The following is a 21,278-nucleotide window of genomic DNA, read 5'->3' as shown; positions in this document are numbered from 1 at the left end:
ACTTAAAATTAAGAATAAGAAAGAATAAGTACAAGAAAGTGAGAGAGAGAACAACAGAAACATATTTACTAATGTCCAACTGCCATAGATCTACTCCCTGGGGAGTAAACAATGAATGTCCAATTGAAAGATTATATACACCATATTGCAAGGGACACTGATATATGCTTTTCACACTGCATTTCCTTAACCCCATAGTGCCCACTATCCTTAACCCCATACTATCTTTTTGGGGTTTCACACTGGAAGTGCCGTGGCAGAGTGGTCTAAGGTGCCTGGCTATACATGGAAAGTATATCCTTAACCCCAGACTATCTTTTTTTGGTTTCACACTGGAAATACCGTGGCCGAGTGGTCTATTAAAGGCGCCTGGCTATACATGGAAAATCCCCCCCCCCCCCTTAGCCCCACCAATTTCCCAGGATTAAGGAAAATATGTGCAGTGTGAAAAGCATATAACGCAGTCCTTCAAGCACATCAGTCACTGGAATACAGTTTGAACACGCACATTTTCCCCTGCCTGGGGAAGAATAGACAGACCAGAGTAATGGAGCAAGGAATGAGAAAAGAAAGGGGGGGTCAGACAACATATTCTCTTCCAGGAAAACAATAGGCCTACAAGGTTAACGTACTACAGACGGTAATAAGGAATGCCATCGACTAGTATGGCATGTCAAATGGAAACAAGATAATGGATTATAAATTGAGAATGCAATATATGTCAATAGAAAACACCTGACAATATCATGTTCTAACAGCATGGATGCAGGCCTATGGGGAGACATCAATGATAAAATAAACCACATGCAGGCCTACGTGGTGGGCCTATATACAGAATGTACTAATCAACATTCTTAGCAATTTTCTCCAGCAGTTGTCAGTACAAGGCTCATCTGCATGTAGTCCTATATCATAATAATATAGGATTTATATAGTGCACGTATCCACCTTGCTAGGTGCTCAAGGCACTCCTTATTACCCAAGCTAAGCTAGTCCACCAATTCCGGTGCGCACAGCTTTTCGAGGAATTATTTCTGCCGGTTGGCCTACCCATTTGTACCTCACCTGGGTTGAGTGCAGTGCTTCTTGCTGAAGGAAAACGCGCCATGGCTTGGGATCGAACCCACGTCCTTCAGATTGAAAGACGAGAGTCTTAACCACTAGACCACGACGCCCCTATATGTTCTCTTCAGAATAGGGGGGGCTAGAATTTTTTTCATTTTAAGAGCAACCACCCTCCCAGTATTATCACTGTAGTGACAGAGTCCCATGCCACTTTTGTGCAAACATAATAAGTACTAGACTAGAGTTGAGGTATGTACCAGAACAAAGTTTTTAATATTTTTAAATTATTTCTGATATTATAATACTATCCTCATCAAAAAAATCATTGGAATTTGAGATATGCAATGGAGACACAATGGGAAAAATATGTGCTGACTTGATCTTGAGATTGCAATCCAATCATCACAGTCAACTAGAACTCTTTTAACATGGTTTGTCTGATGTCATTGAGACTTACATGTACAGTACCATCAATTTTAAGATTTTTTTTTATCATTGCTAGGCCCAGGTATTCTCTTGTATAGGTTTATTCATTGTTTAACTGGTATCATGTAGGCCTAAATGTACACAAAAGGCCAATATGCATTTTGCATGGCAATAATCAAACTTCTCTTAGTAGATTATTAACAAGATACCTTTTATATTAATAACATTTTTTGTAAGAAAACAAGGAAATCAAAAGTAGCTTCATAGTTTATAACATTATAGGCTACTTGGTATAAACCATCAGGTCAGTAAATACACATTACACAGAGCATATACATGTATATCCCACCTAATAACAATCTCCTGCAGAAGAATCTACTGTACATGAAATAATTAGTACGTCTGCCAAAGTCACAGATTTCCACTGCAAGCCAAAGTCAACATCATTTCAAAACTAATTCAATCTCATTTATCCCAAATCCATGATCAAAGTCGGGGCCAGAACAGCGCACCTCTAATTCACTTACACCGTAAGAATGCGAGGAATCTGTCCACCACATCCCCACTAGTTAACATACAAACTGCTCATCAATGTGCCCGCATTTGTCAAATGAAGTTACCAAAATAAACCGCACACATTCCGAGAGATCCATGCCCCCAGAGGCATTCCATTCCAATCGACTTTAGGACAGACAAGAGAGAAAGCCTCCCCATCCCTCTACCCCCCCCCCTCCCCAACATAGCCATACATGCTACCTGTGTTAATAGAGATTTGGAAATTCACCCCCCCCCCCCTCCTAATCCCGAGAAGGGTATCCCCCCTGCCAGGTAAGCCTATCCATTTACATGTACCTCACCTGGGTTGAGTACAATACAATGTAGATCGATTTCTTGCAGAAGGAAATTACTCAATGGAATTGCGTCTCTGTTTCAAAGTCCATAGACTAATCCACTGGGCCACAATGCTCCACTTGTGTGTATGTAAATGTGTAGCACCTATCAACAACGACCCCACCCTAAAAAGGACTATTTTGGTAAATAATCCACTAAAATGTACAGGAGAACAATATATCTCCAAAATTTCTTGACAATTTTAAATCATCTCTAACAAAAATTAATATTACAAAATGAATAAATACTTTTTTTATTCCTGTTTTCTGCGAGAAAAAAAGGGCCTACTTCTATCTTCCCTAGGAATGTTCTAAAGATGACACTGCCAAATACTTGAACCCTTCTATGCAAACAAACTACATAATAAGTCCCACTTCTTGACCAATGACCATTCACATCATCTCAAGCCTGAGTAAGGAAAGGAGGGTCACTTGAGGTCACTGGTTTGATTAAGGTCAAATATGATACTCTTTTTCCCTGTTTACTTCCCACACAGTCAATGAAAGAATGCGAATGAAATTCCGAGCGATGTGTGTGTGTGACTGGTGTAGTTACCAACTAGGCAGCTTATCTACCTGGTATACACTATCTGTATCTCTAAACAGAAATGTCAGAATCAAACATTATCACGCCTACAGGTAATTTTTTTTAAACTATTATTATCGGGCTCTACTTTTCACAACTTATTGCCTAAATTTGCAACATTGATAAGCTTTAACATTGCAGTGAATGGCTTTTTTTTTTTTTGGGGGGGGGCTCTTTGGAGCATTTCGGGGGGGGGGGGAAGGGGGGGGGGCGTATCGCCCAGAGACCCAATGGCCTGTATTCTGAACTCGGGTTAAATTAAACCGTGGTTTAAAGTTGTGGTTTAACTATGGAGAGCCAAATGGGGCACAAATCATTTTCAGTACACATCCAATTTACTTATGGACACTCAAATTGTTCATAATTGTCTGGGAATGATAACTGAAGTATTATTCTTCATTATGAAAGCAAAAGGAAACAAAAATAGTAAACATAAGAAATATACATGTACAATATAAACAGAATTTTTGAAATTTTGGCTCCCCATAATTTTAGCACAGAGTTAGACTGTGGTCTTAGTTAAACCTGACTTCAGAATACGGGCCATTGTATTTTCCCCCAACTACATGAGTACATGTACCTATTGCATAATCCATTTATCAATATCATTTAGATTTTCTCCAGTCTCACATTTCTCTTTCTACAATTTATTTTCTTTAAAAACTATACTAACCAAGATGCATGTATGTAAGTACCAAGAAAAAAAATGAACAATTGAACACCGGCTCAGGACAAACATGAGTGTCTGAATCTACATCTACGATGTAATTGTTGAGCACAGAATTAAAAGCCTTTTGCCTTGCACTCATTGTCAAAAAAATATGCCAGGATGAACACGAGGTTAGTTTTGTATCTCCACCACTGTTATTCATAAGGGTATGTCTACATGTATATTAACTCAAGCATCTAAATTTTGATAATTTTTTTCACAAAAGAAGGAATATTTCTTGGAATGTAAGCTTCAAGTATAAATGTTTGAATCATAAATATGGGAAGTATTCCTATAGACCTGTATTAGGCAAAAATTCAAACAAACAGAACAAGGGCATTTTGGCAAGGAATGGTAGGAATGAACCAGACGAGATCTCATCTCGGGCTGCGGCATCAACATCGTTTTCGTTCTAAATATTATGCATGGCAACTGCTCAGGAATGGGGGCTACCACATGATCACTTTACATCCAGAGATCGGGCTGAAAAAATGTGAGATATTTCAGAGCTCAACCAGCAGCAATTCCATCTTGGGAACATTTCATAGAAAATTCTATCAGTGAAAGATGATACTAACTATTGTTATAAGCTACTGTAAATCCTTGCAATCTGATTGTCTGATAGTGGATAGGTCAGTGAAATTACTTTTCATGAAATGCTCCCATTGGTATGTAGTGGGGAGGAATATAGGTATTAAAGTTGGAGGATTCACAGCTTGTTCAGAGTGGCATGAAAGATTTATATTGAAACTGGATAGAATGTCATTGTATTGCTGTTAGAAATTTAAGATATCCTTATTCTACAGAACGAACATCAAATAGGACATTTCCACTGCCCTTGTTTTTCAGAGGAGATAAAGCAATGTGTAGGTAGCGTCAGGGTAGATCTATCGTTCACGCTATCAAAGATCACGTGAAGTCTTGCCAAATTAAACTGTTGTATGGTTGCCAAGTGCAAGCATGTTCTGGCTTACAAATGAAAACGTTTCATTATAACCATGGACCCTACCACAAACCCTCAGACCATGGACCCTACCACAACCTTCGTATGTACGCATCATTTAATAATTCTCATTTGATGTTCACATGTTCGAATATAAAACGAATCCATTTTTTTAGTAAGCCATATGACACTCGGTATTTCTGTATGAACGAGGGGTTTAATGTAAACAATCCACTTTCTCTTACTCAATTTTTTTTTTTAATAGAATATTTTCTTGATGTAAGGTTAGTGATTTTTTTTTATATTTTCATTATTTCAATTACAAAAACTTCCCCCACCACCCACCCTTATCCTACTGGCACCACTTACATAGGTGTTTTTAGACTGACTCGGCCTTGAAAAAATCCCTGCGAAAGTCCTCATAATTTTGACAAGCATATATACCTTCAATTAGCAGGTATTTCTTTCAGGAATATTAGGAGTATTTGCTATCACATGGCCAAAAATGCCTGGCATTTCCTGATCGGGATGGGTAGGGGTAAATTTCCCGATCAGAGAATACCTCGTATTCTCAAACTTTGAGGCTGTCTGAATATGCCTTCCATAAAAAGCACCCAGCTGACTTTCTTCATCTCCCCCTCCCTTTATCTTTCTCTCTACTCTTCTAGAGCTCTCTCTCTCTCTCCACCCCTCCGTCTCTCTTCTTATCTCCTCCTCTCTCCATCTACCTCACTCTGATAACATGCATGGTATGTTGGTCCGATGCAGACACCCTGCGTCTGTGACTCCCCAACTATTCACTCCTCGTCCTTCTCCCTTAACGCTCCGGTCACACCAAGAAGACCAACCCATAGGATGCCATTCAAAATAATGTCATCTCTTTGACCGGTCTGGTGCCCGTCTTACATAGAGTTGCGATTGATCCGATCAATCACAACTATGGAAAGCCAGCAAAGTCATCGTATACAATGCATGTTTGCTCAAAATTTTTTCTAGATATGAAAGTTCATTGATTTCTTGACAGTTCGGTGTGTTCTCCTTTGTTTACAAAGGACATTTTGCACATTTCCTGTAGTCAAAAATTATGACACTGATGGATTTCCATAGAGTTACAATTGATTGGATCAATCGTAACTCTTTGTAAGACGGGGCCCAGGAGTAGGTTTCGTTGAAGTGACCATAGCATTACCCCCAGCACTGGGACCAGTTGCAGGAATAGTTCAGTTTACATGCAACTAAAAAAATCAGGTGCATCGACCATAATAATCTTGAGCATTTCATTGGTTGAAAGTCAGGTTGCGTTTTATTTTTGGAGTTGTGTTTGATCAGAACGCTTTCTGAAACAGGGCCTTTTGTACATGTAGGTAGAGCCAAATGTGTACAGGCATGAATGGAAATGGCATGGTGGGAATTACATAAAGAGCAAAGAGAAATAAATGATGAGATGGGACAAGTCCGATGGGAAAAGTAGAAGAGCAATAGACAGTAAGGAAAAAGTAGAGAGAGCTTATAGACAGAGAGGGGGAAGGAAGTGGAGCAGAGAGGGCATACTGGGAGGAGGGGGGGACTTGATAAGATGATGAAGAAAAGACTGCACAGAGAATTTGGTTGAGGGGTGGGGCCACTTCAGTCGACTAGTACCAGTGGCCGCGGAACCAAGGAGAAGCCCCCCCAAACACTTTTTTTTCAGTAAACATACGCAAACACCTAAAAATTCTAATGCTTTTTGGATGATCAACCCCTGCGCTTCCAAACTTTTCCCCATCCCCCAAGTAAAACTGCAAAAAGGCATCCACATGAAAATTGGGGGGGGGTGGCTGAAATTTTAGGAACATTGCAATGTCACTGGGAAAAAATGAAGCAAAGGAATAAAAAAATCAATGTTTGCAGGTACAACTGGGTATTTGGTGAATATTTTGATATCAACTAGCACTTTATAAAGTGAAGAAAAAAATTCATTGTTCAAAATAGACATGAAATGAAATACTCTGAATATTTGCTTTGCCCAATTGATCGTGGGCACGGCAGCCCCTGTGCAGCGCCAAATCGACATGGTCCTTTAATATGGTCCTTATAAATAGCTGGGAAGTTTGATTCTGGTTTGCATCCTACATGTTTTTAAATGGGCAATTTAAAAAACAAGAGAACTGCATTCTAAGAAAAAGATATTGACATAATAATAATTCACTTTTATATAGCAGATGCCTATGTATATCAACGTCTGGGAGGGAGACTAGAGCACTCCATCACAATCACACTTGTCCATTCTGTACTCATGTGGGAATCGGGAACATCTATGGAATGCCTGACGTCTAACTCATGATTGAACATAACAGCGGATGAGCAAAAGAACACCTTCAACGTCATCTTACCATCTAATACACAAGAGAGCACATACTGCCATGCCCTCCAAATGAGTTACACCATACAGTTAATTATTACTTGTCAAACAACAACGTTGCTTAAAAACATTCATTAATAATCATTATAAAAGGAAAAGATAGCACATGGAGAAATATATACTGTCATGTCAGAGAGCTACAAATGGTAACATTGCAATATTAGAGACAGTGATTAATAATGAAAACAGAGCAAAAAGTAAAATACGGGTAGATACAAGTGGCTACATGTATGTCATCGTCTATGCCCCAAACTATAGATGATGAGCGTTGGGGCCAAGTGGATTAGTCTTCTGACTTTGAAACAGAGGGTCGTGGGTTCAAATCTCAGCCATGGCGTAATTTCCTTCAGCAAGAAATTTATCCACGTTGTGCTGCACTCAACCCAGGTGAGGTGAATGGGTACCCTGTAGGAAGAAATTCCTTGAATGCTTGAGCGCCTAGGCAGCCCAGCTAAAGCCGGGCAAAAATAAAAGCAGGGCCCGCTGGGAGAACAGTTTTCAGAACTGAAATGACTTCCCTGGATAAATATACCTATATTATCATTATTATCATTATTATGATCATTTGTCAAATTATAATGTTGCTGAGAAATGTTAACAATTATCACAAAATTAGGAAAAGGAAAAATATATAATTATTTATATAAAAGGGGCTATGTCATAATCTATGCACTGTCATGTCTGTCATGCTACAGACGATTATTGTCAAAAGATTGTGTTTCTGTAGATAATAAAGACACATCATTGGAAAAGGTAACATTAAGGTATAACAAGGTGCTATGTCATCATGTTAACATATAACCTAGCATGTCCTTCAACTTTGCTGTCGCTTAGAAACATTTTTAATGATTAAATAGCAATGCATAGAGAGATCATACAAGGGGCAATACCATAACATTGTGGAAAATCAATGGAGCTGGCAGACTATTCAAAAGGAAAGCATGCAAAATGTTCACATGGCAAGCAATGCAATTGAAATGCAAGGTTTATAGGTTTGTTCCTACAGTACTCAGAAATTTATAATGCCCCAAAATACTCTCTGAACTTTGATAAAAGTTATTAAGTTGTGGTAGAAAATATTCTAAACTTTGAGGAAATATTCTGTACTTTGAGGAAGTAATCTCTCCTTTGAGGAAATATTCAAAATTTTGAGGAAATATTCAAAACTGGAGGAAAAAGATGATTGTTGTTTTCCCAGAGGGGGAAATATCATACTCTGCATCTGTACGAAGACCGCAGTGCGTTCTAGACTTGATATTCCAAAACTGGAGGAAATAAAGGCACTTTTCTGCAGGATCATGCATTTGACTTTAGTTTATTCACATGTAATGTGCGTGTGATATAAATTCCAAGACTGGAGGAAATAGAAAATGTACTTTTCCTCTTGGATGATATATTGTACTCTGCACATGGAATCTGAAATATTCTAAACTTGGAGAAATAGCCAAACGTTGTGTAGCTATTCCAAACGTGGAGTCGGATATATCTTGCAAATGGAACAGCTAAATGTAGCTCTTGACATATTGTGTTTATAGTATGGTCCCAGTCTCTGGTTGTAACACTTTTTTTGTTCCTCTATACTTCAAATAAAGATGATTGTATTGCAGTTTCCTCTTGAAGGAAATTGCATGAAATTGTGGGAAGATACAGTACATCTCATGGGAAGGGAATTCTGATAACTGAGAAAAGACTCCAAATATGCCACCAAAAAAAATTGTGTCCAAATTATTATTGTATAGAGAATGCAATTAAAATACTTTGACATCTGCTTGAGAAGAAAGTATAGAATTAGAAAAAAATAACTCATGCAAATCATACACTTCCCGTGAACTGCATTTCCAGTGGTAATGCATGCAGGTTATGTGTGCTGAATATAAAGAGAGAAAATTTTAGTACTGATTGAATGAATAAAAATAGCAACATCAGGCAATAATTCTTGATGGTTTGAATTGATGGTAATTGGTAAAAATCAAAATAAAAAAGACAAAGTGCATACAATTAGAGTAAAATGAAAATTTCCATAACGCATTGGGTCATAATGTAGTCTTGTAGTTCCATTACATGATAATGCATGCAATGATTTTGTTTTGAGCTAATTTGTTGTTACACATGTATAGTTATTGTTTGTTTATAGTTAAGATGTCATTGGCATTTACTACAAAGAATCTCTCTCGGTTTCTGTCCTCCTCAAAATAGCCCCGATTCATTTTTCCTCCCCTCTTCATCATCCTCTTGTCTTCTCTTCTCTCTTCTCTCTCTGCATCTCCCACAAACAATGTTAGAAATACAGTATGCAGGTAATATTCCTGATTAGTGAATTCATGCTGATTCAGGGGACATGCTGTTATCAATGCAGGAGGCACGTAGCGAGGTACGCGTAGGAAGGGGAGCTCCGGAACGTGCATAGAATGGAGATTATGAGGAGCCTACCTTGCTCTGCTGCTGTCATAACTAGTCTCCGAGGACAGCCTCTTCAAGTTCAAGGAATGCTGATAGGATCCAAAACTGGAGGCGCGACTATGGTCCACCGTCGCACTCTCTTTTCTCGATCGGAACTCCCGCCCTGAATGGCTCTGCCATGGCGTTCGCTTAAATCCTGGATATTCCGGAGGGGGCGCTCCTTTCTCAAAGTCAGTCTTCATCGTCGAGAAGGGTGAATGGACCCTTCCTCGACTCCTAGTGCTCAGGCCAGTATCAAAATCTCCAAACACGGATGAGTCCCTGGAACTGAACATACTGCGATTGCTCCTGGCGGTCGGAAAGTCCATGTCTGACATAAGAGACAGTGGGGATGATGCACGAGGCGTGCTGGATGGCGTAAGATCAAAGTTCTGTGCAAACCTTGAATGTCCTGGGTATTCTGGAGGAGATTTCATTTGCCACTCTCTTGAGGCACTAAGCTGAGGGGCACTGTTCTCTCTATGAAGGGAAAGGTCAGTCTTCATTTGTGTAGGGTCTTCTTTGGCACTAGGTAATAATAAATCTGCTGGTTGACGGGCATAAAGGTTCCCACTCCTATACTCTTTCATCAGGTTATCAATGATACTGGATCCCTTCCCAGACTGCAATTCTGCTGCTGCGGCTTCCATGTAATTGGTTGGTTCTCCTGGCAAACGCTTTGGTGGCAGCATTTGAGTTTTCATATCCTCATTAGACATACTACGATACTGCCTCGTCCGTGCAAATGTTGGATGTTCAGCGGACAGACCCCCCTGATTTGAATTCAACCCATCCATGCTTTTGGAGCTTGTGTTAACATGTCCTACTCCAAGGTGTGACATCCTTGGAGCCGTCGCTGATGGATCTCCGGTCATCCGCGGCAAAAGTTCATCACTTAGGTTCTGTTTGTGGAACATGCTGCTTTCCCAGTGCGAGCCCTCGCCTTTCGGCTGCAGGAGGGTCGGATGCTTTGGGTCACAGGTGGAGAGGGTCACACTTGGATTCCCAAGTCGCATTCCTTGATCACCTCGCTGCCTTAGAGGACTAGTCATGTCCACCAACCGTTACCTCCTCTGCCTTACCTCACGACCCATCACTACAAGTTAGACAACCTCCCGGCAATGTTGACTGACTTCCTTATGAATGAAAACAACGATGGCCTTCGTCAGGCTTTTTATCAAACAAAGCAGATTCAGCAAAGTTTCTCAGCAACGTAGAGGAATGTTAACAAGTTTTCCAGCTGTTGAGGACTAGTGTCTCTACTAAGGAAGACTTAGAGATGTCACCAGTCTGTGACTGAAAGAAAGGAGAGTAAAGAAGAGAAAATGATTACATGGAAAAGAAACAGAAGTTATCAAAACAAAGAGCTGATATTAACTGTTACATGGGCACAATCATTCAAATCATTCTACCAAACGAAAGTACTGGAAATGGCCACAGACACTTGTAGATATATATGGAGTCCAGCAGACCGATCATGCTGTTTGGCATATGGTGCCTGCATTTCCCATCATCCTTTCTAGTCGGCATCTTCGAATCTCTTCTAAGACTTTATTTCCAACCAAAGGGATAGGCTAGATGATCTTTATGAACTCTTGACAAGTGGAATAGTAATTTATTGCCTGCTAAAATACAACATATATAGGATAGGAGTACTAGTACTACATAGCATGATGGCCTATATAAATCGTACGTGTATTTGAACTTTGACTTTCTGCCCTAGAGTTCTCCTCATACAACATTATTTGGTGTTATCATCTAAAATAACCTACCTTCTACAAATAAAAATTAAGAAATTGAGTGAACCCAATTAGAGAGTGAAATTGATGAGTGTACTTGTAGGCCTAGTGCTAAAGAACCAGAAATAAATGTTATACTGAAGGCCGTGAGTTTTGCAAGCTTTAAATTAATGACTTTCTTTTTCATGATAATGCATCTTTATTCATACTCACTCATAATTTGAATATGTACAAGTATGGTCTCTTTAATGGACTTAACAGACTGTGTCAAAATACAAAAATGATCCACCTCAGCTTTATAGCCTCATAAAAAACATTTCAATTGTACATATATCCCTACATATAGCTGTTAAATTCATTCAAAAAACGAAAATGCCATACTATGCACAATAGCATACTGCATTATCAAACAATCAAGTTTTGAACCCGCAATTCCCTCGACACCACAAACTTTTCTGTGTAGATTTGGAGGTTTTAAGAAATAAATGAATGCTGACAGATGAAATAGTAATAAAGCAGAGTGCACATGTAGTCAAAGATAAGTCTGTAACAGGTCTATTTTACTTGTGGAATGTGGCCAATCAAACTTGATTGCAAACGCAGAACTGAAACTAACAAATGAGTCATTCTCAATTTTTTGAAGTTGAAACTGACTATGTGGGAATCAAACAAGAATGGATGGTGAAGAGTTTCTACTTCTGCTTTCTTCCTGTGGTAATAGCAGAAAATCATCATACTTGTATTATTAATATGCAAATTTGTGTTCACTTTTAAAAGGGGGTACGCTACCAAATTACTTTTGAGTGCAGCAATGAACTACATGTATTTATCATTCAAAATCAGATAACAATTTTTCATTACCTTAATAAAGTTTGCATTACTGTGTAAGGCAGCTATATACATGGATATGAAGTATAATGAGCCTAGTTTTTAGTATATTGATGTCAAAACCCATTTTTCACTTTCTTTTTTCAATTTGAACAGTCAGATTTTCATTTTTTTCTATTGAAACTTTCCCCTCCTGCTCCTTCTTTTTATCAATATAATCTACAGACAATTTTATTCAATACATTCCATGAGAATTCAAGCAGCGGGGCCTATTACACTCTTATATTTTAAGAAAAGAAAAAATATTTGTAATTCCTTTTAATACAAAAATACAGGAAAAAACTTATAGCATTACCACACCACCAAATGGACAAAGCCCCATTCAAAGTTTTTCAAGGAAATGCAAACATCCAATTTCTGTTAATCTGTCATTTTCCATGGATCCACTAATTAGATTTTCACTGATTTATTAATTTCATATTTATAGTTCAGGATCTATATCATCCCAATAGAACGTATCTGTGCAAAGAGTACCCTTAAACAAAAAAGATTTTCAATTTATCTAAAATTGCCACAGACCAAATAAAAAATAATGCTTTATTACAAACATTTACTCTAATATAATGCAACACTGCACATAAGTTACACAGCTTCTACATTACTGGAAGTGAAAAGTAAAGTGAACATTATCGTAAAAATTTGCAAATAACAAATACTTGTTTGTAGTCCTGAGTACACAAATTAAAGAGTAAACCCACCTCATATAAAGTTAAGAGTGTTGACCTACAAAAAATATCCTATGAATGGGACTGCGTGTAGACCGAGTAGCCGCTAACCCACAAGTTATTGACCAATGCAATGCACGAAGCACACATCCAACTAATCACATGATATTCCTTGTGGTTGCTGCAATCATAGGCATTCAAAGCCTCCACTGACGCCAGCCCTTCAAATGCCTTCCACGATGGATGGTTGTCACGCAAGTGACGAGTACGATCCCGGATTCCACAGGCCCAGACTGTTTTCCCTAATGCTCACGTACAGGAAGTTCCTCCACCCCTCTGGAATCTGTGTCAGAAATGCCTGTGTGCATCTCCCACCCTCCCCTCCTCTACCTTCATTCTCTCTTCTTCTTCTTTACTCTCATCTTTGCCTACATGAACCCTCCACCTCTTCCCCTTCCCTCCCTCCCCCTTCTCATCCTCTTTTAACCATCTCATAATAATACCCATCTACCTTCTTTCATTTTTTCTCTTTCCCTTCTCTTCTCTTTCTGCTCTCTGTTTCCTTCCTAATCTCTTCTTTTAAAGATTTCTCCTTCCCCTATCCTCCAAACTCTTTCCCCCTACCCCTCCCCAAATAATCTTTTTTCTTGTCTCTCCTCAATATCTGTTGATTCAGCGGAATCAAATTTTAATCAATTGAAAATTAACACATTAGTTCCATAGATCTATGTGTATGTAAACACAATATTAATATACCGTATTCCAAAATCATCGCTTTTTCATCTATGACAGACATAAAATTTCACTCATTCTAAATCCCAAAAGTATAAAAGGTCTCAATATTGTTCTCAATTCAGATTATATCAGCAATAAAATATACCTTCTGGCTTCTTAAAATATCACAAACAATCCCATTCCCAATTCTCAATCCTTAAAATTCCTAAGCCCAGCCCCGCCAGTCGGTCCATCTGCCATGGACTGTTTTGAGTCTTTTTTTCTGTTTGCCTGCCTTACCCCTGTTGGGATGCCTGACATATCCCATCACATACCAGTGCTAGAAACACAAGACCATCATAACTCCTATGGAATCCATCTTCCTGAGCGAAGGTAAAGACCGACTGTGCACATCAACAAGCAAGGGGTGAATTTATGGAAGCATACATGTATGTATGTATTTCATAAAATTCAATATCTAATTCACTATGGGTCCTGTTAAGTGTTATATAGAAAAATATAATATTACATCAATGGTAACTACTAACATGTAAGTACCAATGGCAATGATCCTGAGAGGGGGGAATGGGGGACATGCCCCCCTTAATTTGAACAGTTTGTACAGGATCCTTTGGGAGAATTTCATCTTGCCCCCCCCCCCCCCGAACCAAAAATTCTCACAAAATTTCCACCAATGACTAGTACCATGGTAACAAACAATGTTTGACATCCAATCATTATCAAAAATGTCATGAAAGTGACAATTTTATATGCAACAGGCCCTGATTAGCAGACAAAAACAATACACTGAAGAAAATGGCAATTTGCCCCAAAGTACACCTTACAAGTACATAAAGTAGGAAATAAAAACTTATTTTTGTCTGGCACACAAATGGAAGTAACATCATGGAAGTAACATATATGCATGTACATGTAGAAAATAGCCCATGTTCAATTTTTTTTCTTGGCTGATTGGTCAGGAATAATTGAGGGAAGACAAATATAAATACAAGACTAAATGACTCCATCCCTCCTCCGTACTTAGAAGCTCGGCAACATTTTGAGCGGCCCTCTATGTTTCAAAATATATGTTTAGCCTACAATCGAAATGTATTATTACAAAACATATCTATATATACATTTGTAAGGAATAATTTACACTTGATAATCTAATCTTACACTTAATCAAACATGTCTACTTTTATTTCTACGGGGCAATTGCTTTTTTTACCCACAGAAATGGATCTTACAGAAGCTAAAAACAGGAGTGAGAATGATTAATATATCTGCTTCACATTTGTAAGTATTCTTTATAGTGTGCATGAAGTCCTCTTGGGTTCACAATAAGGGTTATCTGTGGCGAAGAATTTTATCATGACATGTCTACTGTATTTCTTCATACTACACACATCTTCACAGCAACTGATTCTCATTGGCTGATTCTCAACAGCTGGTCTAAAACATGTCTAGTCTCATTCACAGCCCCATGTAAAATCAATCGGTTTCGTATTGCAGAATTTGTATCAATACTGCCATGTTGGAGTCTACAATACTAGACTAGACGAGACTTGTATCCTAGACTACAATATTTATCCCTCATTTAAAAAATACTTTGTAATCTCCCTCACACATAAATGTCTTATCCTTGTCATTTACTTGAACATGCATAGCTTTGAATCATGCACAGCACTTTGTTGAGATTTCTTGTCACTTTAGGAGGAGAAAACCCTATCTCACAGAGTGCCAACCCAACCCTGACCTAATAAATAATATATTGCATTCCTCTGGGCAACAATTAACTAATTCATGCAACCCTTTTGTTTCATTTGTTTTAACAACCAACATGCCTAGGCATAGAAATCATGCCTTTTAGGCAATACCTCATTACTCACAAGTATGGTGAGTTTACTAGGTTAGCATACCTCTCAAAATGATTCATCTGCTATAACAGGCAATCAGTATCAATCATGGAGATATTATATCACATTTAAACCCTATAAATAAAATTGTGCATATATGAATCACACAAAATTTTTTTGCCCTTTTGTCAGAAATTTTACATCTGCTCTTGATTCATGGGTCAGAGAAGAAAAAAATACACTGTGGCTCTGGGCGATTTAGCCCCCGAGTTGCTCAAAAGAGCCCTGAAATCTAAGACAGGAGCCCTGGAAATCCTCATTCATTGTACTGTTAAGCTTACCAATGTTGCAGATAGAGGCAGCAAGTTGTGAAAAGTACCCCTGAAAATAATTTTTATTTTTGCCTGGTATGGGTCTGTGCCTCAAGACTAAATTGTTTCATTTTTGAAACAGCACTTCCTGAAGTAGCTCTATGAGTACCAGCCATTGGTATGTGGTAGACGTAACTAAACATTCTTACTTCAGTTTGCCGCCACTGGCGTGGATGATGACTAGTCTCTACCAGCAGACCTTAAATTTTTATTATCAAAATCCTTAGATCGAAACGGGTCACTCCAAAGCCACTACCACTATTAAACATTATCATGTGCTATTCTTAAATGCAAGCATTATATCCAGTTTTTTGTGAATATATATCAAAATTTGGTATTAAAGTTGTGGAAGTTTAGCAAACCTTATTGTAGTGAGTGTGAGTGATATTAAGGATATTTTTCCATCTAGTTCACTGTACATACATGTACAATAATGAATTGGATGCAAATTAAAGTGCCATTAAATGTCTTTCTTAAACTTTGGTTGAATCATGATTGAATATTATTTCTAATGACAATGTTATCTTTATATTATTTATGTATTTATTTATTCATCCTTTTACATTTTATTTTCATTTAGATGTATTCATTTTCAATAATTAATCTATTTTTTTGGGGGGGGGGAGGAAGGTCTTCTCAAATTTTTCCCTTTGTACAAAAAATTTTGGCTTACATGTATCTTTGTAAAATCATGAAACTTTAACCTTAAACACTGTCAAACAAACACTATCAAAGCCACAACTGCTTTGCTTGTTTTAAAACTGTTCCAGCGCATGGAAAAGAAAGATACCCAAAAGGTGCTAGAAATTCTTATTTGACACCTTAACATCAATGAAGTGCCCATCAATTTTCCATTATTATTACTGATAGTATTTCCATTTAGGCCTAGTTGAAAACTAGCGAGAAAATGTGAAATATTCTCTTCTTTCTTGAATCTGGAAGATTGATTTCTGGAAATTTCAGTTGATGTTCGATGTTCAATTAGACTGTAGATATGGGACTTCAATGGGACATGAGAGTGTCACATCCTGGCAAAACCGACCAAAATGTATAATTCTTACATGTATCCTTAGAGACATAAAATTACACTTTTGTGCCAATGGAGAAGCCAATACCCGTAATAAGTTTAATAAGTAATGAAAACATTTGGTTTTGTACTTATTTATATTTTCTGGCATTTTTCTTGACTTGAAAAAATTGTATGCCTATCATTACTTTTAATCCAAAATGGCGTTGTAAAGATGGTCAATGAACTCTTGCCTAAATTATTAAACGTTTATTATGCCCTACAACCCCATTTCAGAGCTTACTTTTTTACTGTACTTGAACACATGATTCAACTGGAAGAATAAGTTAAATTTAACTGAAAATCAAATGTAGAAGGAATAATATAAAAAAATGAAATTAAAAAATGAAAGTCAAATTTATTAAGGGAGCCCAGCTTGGAAATTAGCTTTATATGAATTCGCTTCTTTTTTGGTTAATTTTCATCTTTTTAGTGCATTTTTAATAGCCATCCACAGAGGAGCATCTTGCAAATGCATTCAGACAAAGCACTCTGTCAGTGTAGAAGGGAGTTTTCAATACCCACTATAACCCAGGCCATGAAACAGACAAAAAACAAATTGGTCCATTATTCAGCAACAAGGCGTTGGCATTGCCACTCTCCGAGCTGCTCTCCATTCTCAACAACCTCATGACATAATTCTCTCTCAGTCTCTTACTCTCCAGAGCTCCAGTCTCTGCATCTGTGACTGTCTCAGAATTGAGGTACAGGTAGTTCTCAACTCACAACTCTCACTGAGCTCAGCCTCAGGCGCAGGCACATAACTAACCTCGCATTAGACTATTGACACTAATAGTAATAGTGTGAGTGCCTCGGCTCAATTCAGTTCAGTTCAGCCTCAGGCCTGGCTCAGCTAGCAGCCAAGCCTAGCCTAGAGGACTCTGATGATACAATGTAGGCCTATTTTTTTTATGATTTTGATATTGTCATTACATCACAGATCCATGATGTAAAAAGATTGGACACTTTGCCGACTTCTCGTAACGCTTTGCATCGATTTACGTGTAAAATAGTTTTGTGCCTAGTCTTTCCCTTGTACTGTCTTTGATATGAAGATAAATCGCGCACCCTCTTTAGCTAATTAGACAAAAAAATTGGGAAATAGAAGCAAGCTCCGTATTTTGTCAACGAAAAGAAAATCAACGTTTAACGACGCTATTTGAGGGAGGGATATTCATCATATTAGGGGGAATTGACTTCACATCGTTCGGTAAGTTTTGTAGAAGGACTTGATTTCATAAAACCTCTTTCTGAAATTCGCGGGAGTTTGTTGCAATTTTGCATGCGCCGTGCCTTCAATTTTCCTGTACACGGCGGCAGTAATGCACCCATGGTGGGATAAACCAGGGAAGTGGGAGTTGCGCGACAGCCAAAGTAAGTCACTGTTGTTGTTTTTTCCTTTTTAAGTTTTTTTCCCGTTTTGGTGCATTTCAGGCCAAAACATAATTTTTATTTTGGTCCAGTTCTTTTATATATTTTTATGAAATAAAGACAGAAATCGATGAGCCCCGTCGTCCGGGGGGGATTTTGCATTGTTAACCCAAATGGCGGCTGCACCATTGCGAGCCGTCTGAGCTGTGTACGAGGAGAAATAAATAAAAAAATTAAAATGTTAAAAAACTCCTCGAAACAGATAATTATCAGATGGCAGCCAGCTGTTTAAGAAATTACATGACTGATTATAAATTTAGTTCGAGTACAAAAAGGTATTGAAGGTCATGGAGAGATTATTTGATCCACACAATATTACTAAACAATAACATGAATAACGGTACGTGGGACAATACAAATTCGATTTGCCCTTGTCAACTTCGTACTTTGGTGTGCTACCGAGAACCGCGTTGCAGGAACCCCTTGAAGCTTGGCGACGAGAAGATGCTCGCTCCGCTGGCGATCGATGCAATGTCAATATTTTTAGTTTTCGAAACGGACAATGAAATGCATTTTTTCAGTCTTACCTAATATTGCTATATTCATCATCAGCATTCCTTGAACTGGATAAGTCGTGGCTGATATCGAATGCAGATAAATGTGTCATCATCATTCAGTTCATCAATTTTATTAAAACATGAAACTCGGCAAAAAAAATTATCCGTGGCAAGAATCGACAACAACTCGGGCTCAGTGCTAGTCGTGATTTCAGACCTCTTTCTAGCTATAATATATTTGAACAGTTTCAGGTGTAGTTTCATATTTAGAAATCCAACTTAGCGATCCTTATTTTTATCCTTCTTTTAGGCTTACTGCCAACCTACTTTTATTGTTTGACTTAATGTTAGGAATCTCTTTTACAGCACAAATACCAATTAACTGCCTGACAGTGCACTCGTCATAAGCTCACAAGCTGCTCGACTGAGTTGCTACCTCCATTGTATTGTAATTTTACTATTCGAAATATGTATTCATGCTTTTACCTTTTGATATAAATGTTGAATTGAACTTATTTCTAATTTATTTATGCACCATCATCACCACCATCGATCATTATCACCATTTATCACCATAAAATACCATCATCATCATCCTCATCATTGTCATCACCATATCAGCATCACATCATCATTCGCCATTACCTAACACGCGATCCCATTCTCCTTGCCATCATCATCAACATCATCATCATCACCATCATCATAATCATCCTCTTCCTTATCATCCATATCCTTATCCTCCTCCTCATCATCATCCTTATCATCTTCATTATTCTTATCCCTATCATCCTCCTCCTCATCATCATCATCACCTTCTGCACCATCAATTACCATATACCACCAATGCTATGATCCCTATACATCATCCCCATTATCCTCGCGATTATCATCCTCATTATCATATATCATCATCATCATCATATATCATCATCATCATCATGCTAATCTGATAAAAAAATGATCAACATGACACCATCAGTAATGACAATCATCTATACCACCGGGTCTACCACCACCACCATTATCATCATCATCACCACAATCATGATCTCATTCAGTTGTGACCACCACAATCATAATCATCACCATCTTCATCATCATTAAAACCTCCCATTTTGATTTTTTGTCACTATCTTTTCTACCACCCTCACTGCCATCATTATCTATTTACCCATCATAAGCATCGTCATCTCCCCATCCCATCGTCATCTTCCTTTCCAAGTAGAGAACTCAAGACCAAACATTCTAAGAGGGCGCTCTTTATATTATCTGAATGGTGGGATAGAATGGTTAAACCAGATTATTTTTGTACATATCTCTGTAGATGGGTTAAATTCAACTTATGGAAAAATGGCAAGGGGAACTTGTCTGCTCACTATAGTACCCATACGATTATTATTGGTTATCATTTTAGGTTTGCACAGGAAATGGTTTAAATGTTTTAAGGGCCTCATATGATCAACTATACCTATACAAATTCATTATATGTATGTTAAACAGCTTTGCATTTATATGCGAAGAATGCTTTCGGTAAGGGGGTGAGAAAAATATGTCGATGTAATTATTTAGGCAGCAAAAAAATATGCCCCCCCATATTATAATGTATATAAATCAATGAAACAAAACAATAAATCAATGAAATCTTGAACTGAATATCTTTCTTTCTTATTTCATTCCCACAAATTAAAGCTCAGACATGATATACACACTAGTGTACCTATGGGGGGGGCAGAGGGGGTAGACTGCCCCCCCTGACGAGTCACAACCCATGCAAGGGACATATCCCTGCCCCCCCCCCCTGTCGAGTCTTGAATACCTTTTTTTTTTTTTTTTGCTTGTCAAATATTTTTTTGGTACGAAATCCTTTATTTGTGGTTGAAGACCTTTTTCTTTTTTTTTTCTTTTTTTTTTGCTTGTCAATTTTTTTGGCGGACGAGATCCTTTATTTGTGGTTGAAGACTTTTTTTTTTGCTTGTCAAATTTTTTGGCGGACGAATTTGCCCCCCCTGTGGAAAATCCTAGGTACACCACTGGATATACATGTATATATTTTTTTGTTATCCACACCTTGGACACATACTTAACCACTACAATGCACAAAGTGAGCATTTCACAAGATAAAAAAGATTTTCACCAATTATTGTGAGCTACTAAAATCCTTGCATCTGATTGGCTCAGAAAATAAGAGTCAGTGAAAATCATTGTGCTTCCTGAATCCCCCCCCCCCTGGATCATTGGAGGTGGGTAAGAAAACCACCCCCTCCTCTCCTGTACTCTCCCTCTCTCATCTCCCTAATCTCTCTATCTCCATGCCCCCCCCCCCCCTCTCATGCTCTTTCTCGTACTATGTATGTCTGTGTTTCTCTGTGCCCTCAATGTGCTCTATAGAAGTGTCCCCAGCCTGCCCCCCAAAAATAACAATAAAGAAATAGAAATAAACAAATAGACAGATAGATAGATAAATAATAAATAAATAAATAAGTAAATAGATATGAATAAACCAATCTAGATACTGGTCAGTGCTTCAATCTATTGATTGGTCTAGTTAATAAAAATACTACTGTAAAGAATACAACTTCCAAATAG

At 38.0% G+C, this 21,278-nt stretch overlaps 1 protein-coding gene across 1 annotated transcript; it reads right to left on the bottom strand.

Moving 5' to 3' along the window:
- Positions 1 to 7,145: 7,145 nt before the first annotated feature.
- LOC129278507 (uncharacterized) lies at positions 7,146 to 18,890 on the bottom strand. Its single transcript, XM_054914657.2, has 2 exons — positions 18,720 to 18,890; positions 7,146 to 10,755 (listed from the first exon to the last, which is right to left on the bottom strand). The coding sequence occupies exon 2, from the start codon at positions 10,509 to 10,511 to the stop codon at positions 9,447 to 9,449; it is 1,065 nt and encodes a 354-aa protein (XP_054770632.2). The 5' UTR covers positions 10,512 to 10,755; positions 18,720 to 18,890; the 3' UTR covers positions 7,146 to 9,446.
- Positions 18,891 to 21,278: the final 2,388 nt, after the last annotated feature.

The sequence above is a fragment of the Lytechinus pictus genome, chromosome 16, assembly GCF_037042905.1.
Source record: "Lytechinus pictus isolate F3 Inbred chromosome 16, Lp3.0, whole genome shotgun sequence".
NCBI lineage: Eukaryota > Metazoa > Echinodermata > Echinoidea > Temnopleuroida > Toxopneustidae > Lytechinus > Lytechinus pictus.
Note: the sequence above shows the minus strand (reverse complement) of the source record. Positions and strands in the feature narration are given on the sequence as shown.